This window comes from Notolepis coatsorum (assembly GCF_963971535.1).
Source record: "Notolepis coatsorum genome assembly, chromosome: 4".
In the NCBI taxonomy this organism is placed as follows: domain Eukaryota; kingdom Metazoa; phylum Chordata; class Actinopteri; order Aulopiformes; family Paralepididae; genus Notolepis; species Notolepis coatsorum.
The window spans coordinates 181,502,181-181,520,587 of record NC_140168.1 but is presented as its reverse complement, the minus strand read 5'-3'; the positions used below and the strand labels follow the sequence as shown (position 1 = coordinate 181,520,587).

General features: G+C 48.5%; 1 protein-coding gene across 1 annotated transcript in view; it reads right to left on the bottom strand.

The window, feature by feature from the left end:
• cirop (ciliated left-right organizer metallopeptidase) overlaps positions 1–18,407 on the bottom strand; it is a gene marked incomplete at both ends in the record, with an annotated part of 47,227 nt that overhangs the window by 12,627 nt on the left and 16,193 nt on the right. Inside the window, 4 exons of the mRNA XM_084312176.1 lie at positions 13,074–13,170; positions 15,508–15,577; positions 16,137–16,320; positions 17,921–18,066. Of these exons, the coding sequence (XP_084168302.1) occupies positions 13,074–13,170; positions 15,508–15,577; positions 16,137–16,320; positions 17,921–18,066 (497 nt within the window). The remainder of the gene's footprint in view (positions 1–13,073; positions 13,171–15,507; positions 15,578–16,136; positions 16,321–17,920; positions 18,067–18,407) is intronic.

Sequence of the window (18,407 nt, the reverse complement as noted above, 5' to 3'; positions counted from 1 at the left end):
TGACCCCGACAATAGGGTCTATACCAAACCTGAAAACGGGTGGGGTTGTGTAAACACAAGTCCCCGCCTCAGCGTTCTCTCCATCCACCTCGACATATGGCACTGCTGTAGCCATATGTGATGATAATCCCAAGCGCACCCGCCGCCACTTGGCGCTGGTCCGCCAGAAACCATAGATAGGCGGCCCGGTCCCACCCGCTGTACGTTGCCAACCCTGGACTCGCCAACCGCGCGAGCAGGGCGTCACGTGGAGCTGGGATTGTCGCGTCATCTTCTGAGTGCAGAAACGCTGCTGTTTAATGCTGCTGTCGCTTTTCACATAGTCATCCTTGAGTCAAGAATCACTTTTCCCACTTCAATGACAGAGCTGCTGTTTAATGCTATTGTCGCTTTTCACATAGTCATCTTGAGTCAAGAATCACTTTTCCCACTTCAATGACAGAGCTGCTGTTTAATGCTATCGTCGCTTTTCACATAGTCATCTTGAGTCAGGAATCACTTTTCCCACTTCAATGACAGAGCTCTCTTGTTTTTTTTTTATCCACTTTTTCTCCCATTTTCTATATTTTCTCCCATCCCAATTTCATATCATCCAATTCAACCCTCCCCTGTCACGAACGCTGTTTCTTGCCTCGCACAAGCCAGCTGCAATGTGGACTAAGTCATACATAGCACAAGTCCCCTCCGGTACTTGAGGTAACAGCAGTCGCATCTTTTCACCTGCGCAGCTCGATCTCTCAGTGGCGAGGAGTAAAGTGTGGGAGGCTCACGCTGCCCGCGACACTTCCTGATTCTACTGCGCAGGCGCACCAACCGACCTGTAGGAGTCGCTGTCCACAACGCCCGATCCCCACCCATCAGTTTCCCACCCCCTAATACGGCCAATGTGTATTAGTATGAACGACCAGCTAAACTGAAAGCAATGTGGAGCGCTGGGCTCAAACAGGCGAGCCCAGCGTCTCCGCATTCGTGGCGAGCGCCTTGCCCACTACGCCACGTAGCCGCGACAGAGCTCTCTTGTTTAATAATATTGTCGCGTTGTGGAAAGCAGGATGAGAGAGCGTAGATTTCAGTGTGTATCATTTAATCATTTATCATTTAACATTTGAAAGGCATACATTGTTGTCATACAGAAGTACAGAATACTTTTATCCAAAATGCTTCTTACTGTTACTGTTAGAGACTGTGCTAGACAAGATAAGTATGAAATAAAATAGTATAGCATGTAAAATAGAAGTAAAAATAGAGGTCACGGTGTTCAGTATAGACATATGTACAATGTTCGATGCAGAATAGAAGTAACTGAGTTACCATACAATATACTATGCAATGTACTAATATACAATACGCTATAGTGCCTGGCGAGGGCGGAGCTGGGGGAACTCGCGCTGCGACCCCAAGGGCCTCGAGCTCCCCCGCTGACAACCTTTGTTGTTGACAGACACAACACCAGGCTCACCAAACACAGACGCAGAACGTGTGGCGTGGGAGCCGCTTGACAGCACAACATTCTCACGGACAGACCCAGGTCTAGCCAGCAACTGGGTGTCAGCCCCTGTCCCCATGAGAAGCGAAACGTGGGGCCGTTTGCGCTTCATTGAAGGCACGCGGCCCGCAGCCAAAGGAAACAAATTAGAGCCCTTATCCCGCTGGTGTTGGGGGGGAGTGACCGGAGAGCGAGCTAGACACAGCTAGACGGCGATGTTTTTTTTAGGGCGTGCTCATCTAATGTAGCCGATCCCTCGGCCGCCAAGGCTGTCGGCCTTGCGATCACCTGTTTTCTTTGTGTCCAGGGTACCTCAGGTGGGGGAAACATGGCCGCTGGTTGGGGGCCTTGCCACAGCCGCTGGCGAGGCCGCGCCCTCACCTCTGGCTGTGCGGTGTGAGGCGGTGTGGGGCCTAGGTCAAATACCGCCCGCGCTCCTGCGGAAAGACAAAAGCCCCTCTGCGGAGAGGGGAGCCCTGAGGAGGGAAAACCCTTCTCTCCTCCTCAAGGGGAGACTGATCCAACAAAAAATGTCTGTAAGCGTCCTAGCCCTCCCTGCGGTTATAGCTTGCGGCTAGGTCAAAAGCTAATAACCTCAAAACCTTGCGCGATGTTTCGACGTCGGCTGGCCCTAAGGCCCCACCACCCGACAAAATTTTGACAGAAAAAACAGCAATTCGAACAATGTTGCTAGTCGCTGCTAATTCTATACCGCGGCGGTATAGGCTTTAACAGCCCACCAGCCACCTGCCGGGCCGACTCGCCTCATGGCGTCGGCCGGGCTGGACACCGTTCCACCATGTCAGAGGCAAAGGACTGATGCCACCTGCTTCACAAGCACGGAGCACCAGTGGTGGCTGCAGACAAAAGACTACTACTAGTGAAGCACTGCCTCACTAGTAGGAATGCAGCAACCTCCACTGTGGTGTGCACCCATGAAGGGGTAAATGAATAAATGAACGAAAACTCCACTAACACACTGCAGAATGGGCTAGCCCATACACACAAATGTTAAGGGGATGCAGACCAGAGAAAAACACCAGTCCCGCTGGGATGGGTACTGTTACGAAGGATCAGATTAAACCGAATATATATATTTATTTATGGATATATATTGAATAGTATTTGTATGTCGTTTGATATCCCTTGTATATTCCTTGTACATATGCACGGAATATCCCTTTAGCCTACTATAGCCCATAATAGTTCATTCTCTTATTGGACAAAGGACCAGGCGCCAGGGGACCAGCCCCTGGCGTCAAGTTCAAAGGTACCGACGAGACATGTCCGTACTAGCCCCGGCTCCGCTCAGGGATACGGCTACCGAAATGAGAGTGGCACTATTTGTTCACCGTGCATATAAATATGGCGCAAGTAAATGTAGAAGTCCCTTACCCTTCTTCCCAACTTAGTAACAGAACGTGAAGCCTCACCCACGATACGACGTGCGGTGAAGTATGGCCTGTTTGGCCTTAGAATAGCATTGAGACCTCGTGCGAATTAATAACTGAATTGTCAGAGTTTGGCACTGTACCGTCGAGTGCGACGTATTTCTATCAAGTAATAATAGTCTATCGTGTATGGTGCATCGTGCGGTTAGAGTTCTAAAGTGACCAGCATCTCCAACGCTTCCTCGTGTTATCTAGAGTCTTATCCAGGTTGGGCCGACCACATGGCGCTTTCATCCGAGGAGATCTAGGCGAGGACCGAGGGACATGTACATTGGATTACCTACCCGACGACTGCTGAGCCCTATGCGGCTGGAATATATATTTGCTTTGGTACTGTGATTTGTGGAGCGGATAATCGCCGACGCCTGTGAGTGTTGGATTTACCCCCGAGAGGAGTCAAGTTGAGTCGGCGCTCAGAGAGACTGAGGTCGCCTAGCTTCTTCTTCATTGTGGAGCTACAGCCTACAAGAGAACCAAGGTGTATTCATCTACGGATCAAGAGTCTATTGCACTGTCTTCTGTACTTGAAGTCTCCATAGATATCGTTGACCAGACGGTCTACTACCGACGGCTCTCCTACCCCCCCTACCGGCTTACAACCGGGAGGACCCCCTCCAGAATATCCCGCTATATCATTAAGTGTACCATAGATATAATTCCCTAAGAGCCAGGTTGTATACTTGCTTCCTGCGTAACCAGAGATTGGACATTCAGTGTTGATTTGCCTACGAGTACTCATTTGCCTTACAAGTGCATTCAAATGATAAATGTAAGATAAATATTCTATGTACCTTTTGCTCCATTAAATATTTGATTATTACCTTTGACTGGAACCGATTTCATTGTGGAAAGTGTTCATCATATTTAGATATCGTGTACTGTATGGCCAGTAGTTAAAGTACATAAAGCGGTAGTGGTTTAATGATACCATACTTATCAATACAGTCAGGGAATTGTACCCCTCAGTTACAATTGGTCCTTCGAGCCGGAGGGTAATTAGTGTAATATTAATATAGTGGTATTAATATTGAAATGGCCTATGATGAACACTCCACGAAACGGTCCTCCTAAAGTAGAACGCCCGCAGCATAGACGGCAGCCACCTCAGTACTTAGAGGATTACGCTGCCAGTATACTACCTAGCCTTCTACAAACGGTAAACGCGGTAAAAGTAGAAAGTAAAATTATGTCCGACCCTATCAACCAGGATACCCCGACCACAGAGGCCCTAGTGGGTTCTAATGTAACTGACCAAGCTCACGGTGGGGACCAGGAGGGAACTGACACGACTTTACCCCCCGCCAAGACCGAAGAAGTAGTCCCCGGAGAGCTCCGGGAGGAAGACAACCCTCCAGAGATGGAACTCTGCACGGAACAAGATGAGGAGAGCGCCGAGGAGATAGAGCTCCAGGACTCCCCGCAGGAGAACGCATCCCCAACGAGTACTGCCAGGAGCGGATCACCTCAACCAGCGTCTTCCCCCAGCGAGGCGGACAAGATGCTGGCACAGGCGTTCCTCGCCAGCCTAGCAGCCTCCACAGAGCGCGATCGGCTCCAAGCACAGACGCTTAGTGAGCGCGAACATTCTTCCATGGAAAGAGAACGCATTCAAGCGCAGCAACGGAGCGACGAAGAGCGCATACGTCTGGAGATGAGACGCCTTCAGACGGAAGAGAATATGGCAAGAGACCGGGCCGACACCCAGCGTGCCGCTGCCGGTGCCCAAAGAGAAGCAGATCTCACCAAGCGCGAAGCCGAGCGCGACAGACTACAAGCGCAGCTAATGGAACAGCTGATCGCCAGGGCAACACCCCCTCCCTCCACAAGGGGTTCCAGGGCCTCGTCAAGACACGGGTCAAGGGCACCCTCCCCTAACCGATCAAGCGACCCTGAACTCGACCACCAGAGAGAGCCTATACCCCCCTCCGAACCCCTTCCCCGACCGGTCCCAGTGAGACCCAGCTACAAGGAAGGAACGGCGTACACCGCGGAGAGGCTAAATAGACGACTACAGGATCTAGATGACATGACAGAGGAAGAAGAGGGAGAGGAGGAGAGTCAAGCCCGACAGCAGCACAGTACTCCACAGGACCAGGAGGTCCAGTACAGCCCAGGCTATACCCCCGCGGCTCTGCGCTACAGACCCCCGACTCTATTCACGGGTGAGCATGACGCACGACCAGTCCCGAGGAATAGCACCTGGACCAGCGGGCCATGGTACCCTGCCGGTACCAGCCCACCGAGAGGCGTAAGAGGAGACTCGCCTAGGAGGCCTCTCTTCCAACGCTCACCGATGTGCCAGCCATCCACGGCGTCATACATTGGCACACCGACGTTTCCAGACTTCACCCATGAGAACCGAGCACAGTACACGGAGCTACGGATGTGCTTAGAGACAATGATGGTGGATGTAGCTGATGAACGCCACAAGTATGCTATCCTATTGAAGCACCTGAAAGTGCCCAGAGCGCACAACATAGCGCTAGCTTATGCCACCTCTACGACCCCATACACCGCGGCTCTAGCAGCACTAGACCAAAGATATGGACGTATATGGGACTACGTAATACAAGAGATAAGGCATATTGACCGCCTACCCCCAGCAACAGACAATCGCTCACTAGACAACCTGTCTATCAAAGTACAATCCCTGGTAGGGATGCTGGGGGCGCAACGAGAAAAGGGTATGCACGAACTATACGCAAACTCGAATGTCGAGAGGATTTTAGAGAAGCTGCCGCCCGCCCGACAGGAGCGCTTCAGGCGGCAAAGAGACCACCGTGATCCTAACGGTCCCGAGCCATCCCTCCTAGACCTAGCCGACTTCCTGGCGAGAGAAGTCAGCAGCCTACGGTTGGATACGTTCGTGCGGAGCACACCAAGCTCCAGAGAGGGACCTAGGAGAGCAAACGATGGCCGAAGATTGGTGACTGTCATGCACCAATCAGAATCAGTACCGAGCAGCAAGAACCACAGTACCCCCTCGATGAAAGAGAAGTGGAAGATGGTGTGCCCGTACTGCGAAAAAGAACACTGGTTGTCACAATGTGACCTGTTCAAGAAGATGACCGCTGAAGAAGTGAGTCACTGGATAAAGTCCAACAGGCGCTGTTACCGATGTGCGCGCAGTCACATGGCAGCCGAGTGCCGCCTAAAGAAGAGGTGTAGTCGGTGTGACGGAGCCCACCTAGATGTCCTACACGACAGTAACAGAAGAAAGCCTGCACCATCCAGCAGCACAAAGGCAAGTGTTATGTACATTGACCCCGCTAGCAGCGGGGGCGCCCAGGTGCTCTTAAAGGTGGTCCGCGTAACACTGAGTTACCAAGATAAGGTCATGGACACTTACGCCGTCCTTGATGACGGGTCAGAGAAGACCCTTCTCCTCGCGTCCGCTGCGGCCCAGCTGGGGCTGCGGGGGAGCGAAAACCAGATGACGATTCGGACAATAAGAAGAGATCTAAAGACGATAAAGGGCGAGAATGTCTCCTTCACTATCGCAGCAAGCGGGCAGCCAGAGAGACGGTATAGGATTACTAATGCTTTCACCAGCCAAGAAATAGGACTATCGCAGTACACCTACCCCATCGCCAAGCTGATGGATAAATATGTGCACCTGCGTCAACTACCTATCCCGCTCATAGACGGTGCCACCCCGACCCTGCTGATAGGCTCCGACCATGCAGACCTCATAGTCCCGATAGACCGGGTCCATACAGGACCCAGAGGTTGTCCTGCAGCAGTCGAGACCCGCCTAGGATGGACATTACAAGGCCCCCTCGCCAAGTCTCTTAACCGAACAGCAGCCACTAGCTGCCTCCACTCCAGAGTGACAGAAGAAGACACCACTCTCCTGCAGCATGTCGAGAGGCTATGGACACTAGAGACAATGCCCTTTAAGAACGAAAAGAAAGACATTCGTTCTAAGGAAGATATTTACGCTATAGCCCTCCTCGAGCAAGGGACAAAGAGAGTCACAGTCAACGGAGTGATGAGATACGCAACTCCACTCCTGAGGCGAGAGGGAATGCCCACCTTTCACGCCACAAAAGAAGCGACGGAGCGGTATCTATTGAACACAGAGCGGCGCCTAGCCAAAGACCCCGCTCAAGACACTGTGTACCGCGCTGAGATTAACAAGCTAATCACAGCGGGACACAAAGAAAATTGACATTAAAGAGGCCGATCAGACGACCGAATCATGGTACGTGCCGCACCACAAGGTCCACCACAACGGCAAGGATCGTATTGTGTTTAACTGCAGCTACCAGATCGGATCACAAAATCTGAATAAAGAGCTCTTGCCCGGCCCAACACTCGGCCCCTCTCTACTAGGCGTGCTACTACGCTTCCGCCAGGACAAGGTGGCTATCAGCGGCGACATCAAAGGGATGTTCCTGCAGGTGAGACTAGTGGAGGAGGACAAGCCCCTGCTGCGGTTCCTATGGAGAGAGAGGATCGGAGATGAGCACCCAGCCATCTATCAATGGGAAGTCCTCCCTTTCGGAACCACATGCAGCCCATGCTGTGCTACGTTTGCACTACAAAAACACGTCGCAGAGGACCCAGCAGCAGATGAAGAGGTCCGACAAAGTGTGACAAATAGTTTCTACGTGGACAACTGTTTACAAAGCGTCTCGACGCCAGAAGAAGCCGAGGCTCTTCTACTCAAGCTCCGCGCCTCCCTGATCAAAGGCGGCTTTGATCTCAGGCAGTGGGCCAGCAGCGACCCGCAAGTATTGCGCAGCCTCTCCCCCGAGGACAAGGCAGCGAGCAGCGAGACCTGGATGGCGACCATCCCAGGAGAAGCCCAAGAAATGACACTAGGACTAGTCTGGCGCTTCAAAACAGACTCGCTCCATTATAGACACAAACCCCTGACCAAGGAGCAGGGAAGGTCGACGGCAATACCGACCACCAGACGGAGTGTATACAGAACACTCGCCAGACAATATGACCCATTGGGATGTATTCTACCTTACACCACCAGGGCAAAGATGATTGTAAGAGCGCTATGGGACAAGGACCAGGGCTGGGACGATCCCATACCCGAACACCTTGCATCCACATGGAGAGAGTGGGAGACGGAACTCCGCTCACTCCCAGGTGTTAACATACGCCGCAGCTACTTCCCACCCACAGTGAGGCCAGAGACATGCAAGATGGACCTGCACGTATTCAGCGACGCCTCCGAAGTAGCCTACGGTTCGGTGACCTACTTGCGTGCCCGAGAGGAGGGAGGAGAAATACATACTGCTTTCATCCTGGCTCGCTCAAGAATAGCCCCACGAAAGCAACAATCTATCCCGCGTCTAGAGCTCTGCGCAGCCCTAGCAGGAGCGCAGCTCGCCACGTTAATCCAACGTGAACTCACCATCCCGGTGCAAAGAACAATCTTGTGGTCAGACTCCACGACAGTACTCACATGGATCCGGTCTGATTCGTGCAGATACAAGGTCTTCGTGGGAGTCAGAGTCACCGAGATTCAAGAGTTAACAGAAGTAGCGAGCTGGAGGTATGTGGACACCAAACACAACCCAGCTGACGTCATCACCCGGGGAATGTCCCTGGATGACCTCACCCGTCACAACCTCTACAGTGACGGACCAGAGTTTCTCAAGCTCCCCGAAGAAGAGTGGCCTACACCCACCCCACGGGAGGCGAGTAAAGAGGAGGCCGAAAACAAGAAACCTATGTTCTGTGGATTGAACACACTCGTCTCCACAGACCCCGACATAGACGATTGCCTCACCCTACAGAGTGCGCAGCTAAAGACATTTCTGTGGCACCACCCAGAGGTTCAGCCCACGACTGACATTTCAGCAGCTGACTACGAAGAAGCAGAACTTCTTCTACTACAACGAGCCCAGAGAGACTCGTTCCCCGATGAGCTAGACTGTCTACAGGGAGCAAAGCCCGTCCCATCAGACAGCAGACTGCTCCACCTAGCCCCCGAGAGCGACGCCCATAGTCTCATCAGAGTGGGTGGTCGTCTGCGGAGAGCCCCAGACTTACCGGATGACGTCAAGTACCCGATAGTCTTGAACAGCCGACACAAGGTCACAGAGCTGATCATAAAGAAATACGACGAGGATGTGCACCACGCAGGGGCAGAGAGAGTCTTCGCGGAGATCAGACGTCGTTATTGGATACTGCAAGGGAGAGAAGCAGTGCGGCGCTTCCAGCGAACCTGTCTAGACTGTCGTAAGTGGCGAGCCCAGCCCAGTATACCCCGGATGGCTGACCTACCTCCCTGTCGCCTCCGACTCGGCGACAAGCCTTTTCACTCCACCGGTATGGACTGTTTCGGCCCGCTGTATATAAAGAAAGGAAGAGGAACCGAGAAGCGGTGGGGTATTGTATTCAAATGCATGACCACCAGAGCGATACATATCGAACTCCTTCCAACCATGAGCACAGACTCATTCCTTATGGCCTTCCGAAGATTCACATCACGGAAAGGAAAACCGTCTACATTATTGTCTGATCACGGGACAAACTTCAAAGGCGGAGAAAGAGAGCTGAGAGAGAGCTTCCAAGCTATGGGCCCAGAACTTAAGACCCACCTCGCTCCATCCCAGATTGACTTCCAGTTTAATCCCCCGAACGCACCTCACTTCGGTGGAACTTGGGAACGAGAAGTACGTTCTATAAAGACAGCCCTGTACGCCGTGCTTGGGGCCCAGACCGTGGCGGAAGAAGTCTTAATGACAGTCCTCACGGAGATCGAGGGAGTATTGAACTCAAAGCCCCTCGGTTACGTCTCAAGTGATGTAGCAGATGTCGACCCAGTCACCCCCAACACACTCTTGATGGGGCGGCTGGACCCCGCGCTACCCCAGACAATGTACAGGCCTGAAGAAGCGAACGGCCGAAGAATGTGGAGGTACAGTCAAGTATTGGCTGACAAGTTTTGGAACAGCTTCCTACTCCACTATCTACCGTCTCTACAGACCCGCCAGAAATGGGTGAAAGAGAGAGACAATTTGACAGAAGGAACAGTCGTCATGATTATCGACCAGTCACTACCCCGAGCTATGTGGCCGGCTGGCCGCGTAAGCAAAGTGATCACCGGTGCCGATGGAAAGGTCCGAGCAGCTGAAGTGCTCGTCCAAGGGCGGACCTACACCCGACCCGTGGCGAGGCTAATAGAACTGCCAAGGCTCCCCGATACTATCGATGACGACCATGACCCCATGACTTTGTGAACTGACTGACCCTCACAGCGGACATTGAGTAGTGGACAGTGCGGTTAATCTGTCTCTGCTTAGCTAATTAGGTGGGACTAATTAGGGGGCGGCTGTTACGAAGGATCAGATTAAACCGAATATATATATTTATTTATGGATATATATTGAATAGTATTTGTATGTCGTTTGATATCCCTTGTATATTCCTTGTACATATGCACGGAATATCCCTTTAGCCTACTATAGCCCATAATAGTTCATTCTCTTATTGGACAAAGGACCAGGCGCCAGGGGACCAGCCCCTGGCGTCAAGTTCAAAGGTACCGACGAGACATGTCCGTACTAGCCCCGGCTCCGCTCAGGGATACGGCTACCGAAATGAGAGTGGCACTATTTGTTCACCGTGCATATAAATATGGCGCAAGTAAATGTAGAAGTCCCTTACCCTTCTTCCCAACTTAGTAACAGAACGTGAAGCCTCACCCACGATACGACGTGCGGTGAAGTATGGCCTGTTTGGCCTTAGAATAGCATTGAGACCTTGTGCGAATTAATAACTGAATTGTCAGAGTTTGGCACTGTACCGTCGAGTGCGACGTATTTCTATCAAGTAATAATAGTCTATCGTGTATGGTGCATCGTGCGGTTAGAGTTCTAAAGTGACCAGCATCTCCAACGCTTCCTCGTGTTATCTAGAGTCTTATCCAGGTTGGGCCGACCACATGGCGCTTTCATCCGAGGAGATCTAGGCGAGGACCGAGGGACATGTACATTGGATTACCTACCCGACGACTGCTGAGCCCTATGCGGCTGGAATATATATTTGCTTTGGTACTGTGATTTGTGGAGCGGATAATCGCCGACGCCTGTGAGTGTTGGATTTACCCCCGAGAGGAGTCAAGTTGAGTCGGCGCTCAGAGAGACTGAGGTCGCCTAGCTTCTTCTTCATTGTGGAGCTACAGCCTACAAGAGAACCAAGGTGTATTCATCTACGGATCAAGAGTCTATTGCACTGTCTTCTGTACTTGAAGTCTCCATAGATATCGTTGACCAGACGGTCTACTACCGACGGCTCTCCTACCCCCCCTACCGGCTTACAACCGGGAGGACCCCCTCCAGAATATCCCGCTATATCATTAAGTGTACCATAGATATAATTCCCTAAGAGCCAGGTTGTATACTTGCTTCCTGCGTAACCAGAGATTGGACATTCAGTGTTGATTTGCCTACGAGTACTCATTTGCCTTACAAGTGCATTCAAATGATAAATGTAAGATAAATATTCTATGTACCTTTTGCTCCATTAAATATTTGATTATTACCTTTGACTGGAACCGATTTCATTGTGGAAAGTGTTCATCATATTTAGATATCGTGTACTGTATGGCCAGTAGTTAAAGTACATAAAGCGGTAGTGGTTTAATGATACCATACTTATCAATACAGTCAGGGAATTGTACCCCTCAGTTACAGGTACCTTTCACATTTGAACCGATACCGGTACCGGTACCTGTGAATCGATACCGGTACCCAACGGTACCTTTTTTCGGTACTTTAGTCTCAAGAAATTTTATTTACCTACCTCAGTCATAAAAAAAAATCCAAACTTCAAATAACTACAATTTCGACAGTTTTCGGCTTGTCATTGCTCCGACTGCTTTGTTGTTGAATCAAGTCAAATCCTAGGTAAGCATATATTGTGCGTGTGAACGTTGACATGAAAAGAAAAAAGTAAAAAAAAAAAAAAAGTAAAAAAAAAAAAAAGAAAAAATTTTTTTTTTTTATTTTTTTTTTTTTTTCCTCACTTGATTCGATACTCGGTAGTACCGACGTGTTTCGGTTCGGTACCTCAAAAGTACCGAATTCGGTACCCATCCCTCCCGCACACAATTCATAGATTCACAAAAAGCACACCAGCCCTAGGCCTAAGCCCATCCACCCATGAAAATGGTAAACAAGCCCCTGTCAAAACATTAGACACCGATTGACCGTCAGCATGAATGGTTAAGAGGAGGGAAGACCTTTTAGTAAAGACAGCCCTCGGCGGGGAACAAGAACGGAGACCCAGCATTGTAGCATTAGCATTAGCCGTGCGCACTAGGATAGTTGGGAAAACATCCAACTCAGAGTCATGACGACCATGTTTACCCAGATATCCTGCCCCTCGCACCAATACACAACTCGGCTGTCTCACGGGACAACAAGCAGTATCACAAATGCTAGCATTAATGCCTGGCAGCGCAGGCCCTACCTGTGCGCGACCTAGCCTGACAGCTAGCCGCCACGCGACGTCCCTCGATCCGCTGTCACGAGACGAGGAAACCCCAGGACAGGCCCGGTGCGCTGTTAGGATGTGCCGAAAAGATTCCAGGGGCTGGTGAATCTCCGGCGAAAACCCAACATTGTGTAATTTCTCTCTGCATTTCATAACAACTAGTTCATGGAGTGCACTGCAGCGTCCATGTTGGAAACAAAAAAGAGGAAGGTAGAGTGTGACCATGTCCGGCGTCTTATAGGAGGACGCTGGGGCGTGGCCTGGTCAGGTGCATGGGTGCAAATTGTTTGTTCATGAGCACAGTAGGTGCTAGGAGATAAGAGTTATCTCATAATGGCAGGAGCGAGACGCGATGACCAGTATGATATATAACTTGACCGGTTGTACGTAACTAATAATGTGGCTGAAGATAACTCTGTTCCACAACTTCACCAGCACTAGTAGCTCTGTGTGTGTGTGTCTCTGTGTGTGTTGTTGTGTTCATGAATTGTGCCTGATGTATCTCCTCTCCTTGCCCGTTACTTCCCCTCCTCTCTCCTCCCCTTACCTCATCTCCTCTCATCGCCCCTTACCTCTCCTCCTCTCCCCTTACCTCTCCTCTCCCCTTACCTAATCTCCTCCCCTCGCCCATTACCTCTCCTCCTCTCCCAAAACATGGCGTAAAGACTCACTCTGTTCGTAAGAGGTTTGTAGATACGGCATCCTTCCAGGTATTGGTCAGTCTGGCACTCCCCCTTGTGGAGGTGAAGGTAATGACACCCTAGTCCACTGGGGGAAGAGAATGAGAAGGGAACTCTTTACTTACATGTACATTTACAGATCCCAAGAATGTGTCCTCTGCCTTCAATCCTATTCTCTGTCCTCGCTCCACAATGGTGGAACGAACTTCCCACCAGTTAGAACAGCAAAACACAACCAACCTTTTGCCGTTGACTAAAAAAATCAATATCTGATTTTTTTTTTAGAAAATAAAGAATAAAACACCTAAACTTCTTACTGTCTTCTACTATCATGCACTCTTCCACTAATTAATCTTCCTTGTCTATACTACTACTACCTACTATACTAATATGTCTTTTGATGAACATTGTTACTCAGCTGAAAGAGTTGTAGCCTATACCCTTCCTACTGACATGTCGTACAAAACTTGTAAGTAGCTTTGGATAAAAGCATCAGCTAAATGACTAAATGTTAATGTAAATGTAAACCCACCCTAACTATCTAGGAGCGGTGGGCAGCCACAGTCCAGCGCTCGCAGGGTTAAGTACCCAGCATGCATTCAGTCTTTTACAGTGTGGGAGGAAGCTGAAGCAGGAGGAGGAAGTTGGGAGGAAGTTGGAAGAGCAAGAGAAGATGGGTTTTGAGTGGCCATCTTGAACCCCGGACTTTCTTGCTGTGAGGCAGCAGTAATAACCACTGTGCACCGTTGTGCTCCAGATTTGTCATAACGTTGACCCTAAAAAGTTGTTCATGAACCTAACCTTAAAGGGGCACTTCAACAAAAAACTAAAAAACAATGGCTTTACAGCTCCATAAAATTATGTTGATGAAAACATAAGCAATACCTTGTCTTATAGGGACTGCTACCATATCATTACATTGAGCTGTAATTAACACAAGGATTCAGTACTATAGTGGATTATAGTACTGGAAACAGTACTATAGTGGATTATATAGAACTGGAAACAGTACTAACGTGGATTATGGAACTGGAAACGGTACTATAGTGGATTATGGAACTGGAAACAGCACTATGGTGGATTATGGAACTGGAAACAGTACTATAGTGGATTATATAGAACTGGAAACAGTACTATGGTGGATTATATAGAATTGGAAACAGTACTATGGTGGATTATGGAACTGGAAACGGTACTATAGTGGATTATGGAACTGGAAACAGCACTATGGTGGATTATGGAACTGGAAACGGTACTATAGTGGATTATGGAACTGGAAACAGCACTATAGTGGATTATATAGAACTGGAAACAGTACTATAGTGGATTATATAGAACTGGAAACAGTACTAACGTGGATTATGGAACTGGAAACGGTACTATAGTGGATTATAGTACTGGAAACAGGACTATAGTGGATTATATAGAACTGGAAACAGTACTAACGTGGATTATGGAACTGGAAACGGTACTATAGTGGATTATGGAACTGGAAACAGCACTATGGTGGATTATGGAACTGGAAACAGTACTATAGTAGATTATATAGAACTGGAAACAGTACTATGGTGGATTATATAGAACTGGAAACAGTACTATAGTAGATTATATAGAACTGGAAACAGCACTATGGTGGATTATGGAACTGGAAACAGCACTATGGTGGATTATGGAACTGGAAACAGTACTATAGTAGATTATATAGAACTGGAAACAGCACTATGGTGGATTATGGAACTGGAAACAGTACTATAGTAGATTATATAGAACTGGAAACAGTACTATGGTGGATTATATAGAACTGGAAACAGTACTATGGTGGATTATGGAACTGAAAATGGTACTATAGTGGATTATGGAACTGGAAACAGCACTATGGTGGATTATGGAACTGGAAACAGTACTATAGTGGATTATGGAACTGGAAACAGTACTATAGTGGATTATATAGAACTGGAAACAGTACTATAATGGATTATATAGAACTGGAAACAGTACTAACGTGGATTATGGAACTGGAAACGGTACTATAGTGGATTATGGAACTGGAAACGGTACTATGGTGGATTATGGAACTGGAAACAGCACTATGGTGGATTATGGAACTGGAAACGGTACTATAGTGGATTATGGAACTGGAAACAGTACTATGGTGGATTATGGAACTGGAAACAGTACTATAGTGGATTATATAGAACTGGAAACAGTACTATGGTGGATTATGAAATTGGAAACAGTACTATAGTATAGTGGATTATGGAACTGGAAACAGTACTATAGTGGATTATAGAACTGGAAACGGTACTATAGTGGATTATGGAACTGGAAACGGTACTATAGTGGATTATAGAACTGGAAACGGTACTATAGTGGATTATAGAACTGGAAACGGTACTATAGTGGATTATAGAACTGGAAACGGTACCTGCCAGAGCAGAAGAAGGAGGAAGAATTGTCCTGACAGGTTGACTGGGAGCCAAACATGGCTCCTTCACCTATGAAAACAAATTAATGTATCAATAAAAGTGTTTTTCCCTATTCAAGACACTACCTCCACACACACACACACACACACACACACACACACACACACACACACACACCCTTTTTGGCTACATATGTGCAAGCTCTACAATCTACAGTGTCACCATACATACATACACATAAACACAAATAATAATTTGTAATTTAATTTCATCAATCAATTGTCAGCAATCAGCAGGCACTCTTAGGCTCCAATAGGCTTAAATCTATATAAGCGTCCTCACGCTCTCCAGAGACCAGGCTCTGATAGGCTTAAGTCTCTATAAGCGTCCTCACGCTCTCCAGAGACCAGGCTCTGATAGGCTTAAGTCTCTATAAGCGTCCTCACCCTCCTCCCAGACCAGGATCCCCCTCCCCCAGACCAGGCTCTGATAGGCTTATGTCTCTATAAGAGTCCTCCCCCTCCCCCCAGACCAGGCTCTGATAGGCTTAAGTCTCTATAAGCCCCCCCCCCCCCCCCCCCCCCCAGACCAGGCTCTGATAGGCTTAAGTCTCTATAAGTGTCCTCACCCTCCCCCCAGACCAGGCTCTGGGCCCGGCTGAGGTTGACGGTGTACCAGCCTGTGTCCCGCAGAGCTGCCAGGGTCACTGGGTCAATCCGGACCGCCGCCGGGTCTGGCAGAACTGCCGCCATGATGGAACCCTGCAAGACCCGACCCTCCCAGTGGGACGAGACACCACCTGCTCCAGCATCCTGAGAGAGAGAAAGAAAAGAGCGATAGAGCTGAGTATTTATCTATTTACTTTATTATTGTGGGTACATATATTTAGATGTATAAAGAATAGTGCATTTAAGTGTAGACGTGTGCAAGTGTATGTATGTATATATCATGTATTGTGACTTAGAAAGATGTATATTCACAATCACTGAGTAGTAGAGAAGTTAAGTAGAGAAATAAGTTTATACTTCTTCCTACTCCTTTTCGGATATGTTAAGTTAATAGTTTATTTGCTTTGACTATTTTAGATAGTTATATAGAGATATTCAGAGAAAAGGTGCCCATATGAGTGCATGGTGAAATTAGGTGGCATCTAAATGCCTGTGTGGCGAGGGAAGGGTTAAAAGGAGCATGGCAACATTATAAGAAATGTGCTTACCAGACGAGAAGATAAGTGGAAAGCTATCCGGCTGCAAGCTAGCCTAGCCTAGCTTAGCACAAACGAATGGAAGCGGATATGGACCAGCTAGTCTAGCTGTTGGACAAAAACACCTCTTCCGAAGTTTTAATCTAGGCTAGTGGTCCGTATCTGCTTCCATTCCTTTGTACTAAGCTAGGCTAGCTTGCAGCCGGATAGCTTTCTACTGAACGCACAGAGAGGAAACTGGTATCTATCCTCTCGTGTGACTCTGGAGAAGACGGTAAGTGTATTTCGTATTATCGTGTTTACCCCCCGCGGGTTGAATGCCCACTCACGAGAATATTCGTTTTTTTTTAATTTATTTTTTTATTAGCGATCTGAAATCATATTGCATCAAGCGAGTCTATCGTTGGAGATCCAGGCACCCCCGGCGCTCAGATGTGAAAAAGCGCCCCCTATCGTCTCCCAGATGGTAAATCACCCTTTTGGATTGAACTCAATGAAAATGGGAAAAAGAAATCCTGACTCCACATTTTACGTCTCACTCACGCAGCCGGCATCGACCGGCTTCACTCCGGAGCCTGAAGAACCGCGGGGATTATGTGTTCTACTGTATACACGATGGATCAATCAAATGAGCGATTTTTTCGAATGGCTATCAGGAATTGGAATAAGCCATTTGGATACCATCTGATCTCAGGTAAGGAATCTATGTTATCAGTATTAGGATAATCAGACCCGTTTTCACGGATATATAAGCCTTTATGTGATTATAGTGATAGGCTGTTTGACTCTGCTCACGGTCAGGAAATAGGATAATCGATTTTCAACTGGCGGCACGAGCGTGCATGCGTACACATATACTATCAATCATCTAGCGTTTATTTGAAAACGATTCATAAATAGGCGGAAAAATGACAACGTTCTAGAATATTCCAGTAAAAGGCGATTATCATAGAATGTGTTGTTTTTTCCGTGAAAACGAGTGATTTTCAAAATGCTAGAAAACGGAAATGAAGCGATAAAAAAACAATCTGCCACGACAATGTTGACTGGAAAATGAGTCTTTGATAAGCGACGGGCAGATTAGACACATAGCCATAATTTAAAACATAGATTAGGCGATATTAACGTTAACATTGGATAACATAACAGTGTTAAGGCCGTTCGTTAGCGGTGCAGTAGCGAATCCATTCACTCCACTGGGTCAGTACCAGGTTCTCTAGGGGTCCTCCCAGCTCTGGGTCAGTGGAGGCCAGGTGGTCCTGCAGGGCGGAGATGACCGACTGGGTGTAGATCCTCCTCTGGCCCCACCCATCTGTGTTGGTCACCTGACCCCGGGGAGGACAGCCCCCGCCAGCTAGAGGGCAAAACAATGTCCCCACACGGCACGGAGCGAAAGTCAGCAGGCTTAAAGGGAAGCGGCAAAGTCAATGGGGTCAATCTCCTGTCCGTACAAGCTGACTGAGGAGGACAACTGAAGGCAACTAAGAGATTCGCTGGGGGAAATGTTTTTAATACGTAGGTATTTCACCTACAATACAACTCGGGTTGGAAAGTGTTGACACAGAGCTTACCATGAATGTGGGACGCCGTTTTTGTGCCGATTTCCAAAAATGTCTATCAATTTACCAACTGACTGCAGTATGGGATAGCAACACCAATAGTACCTTTAGTACCTAACACCCACTACCTATACTT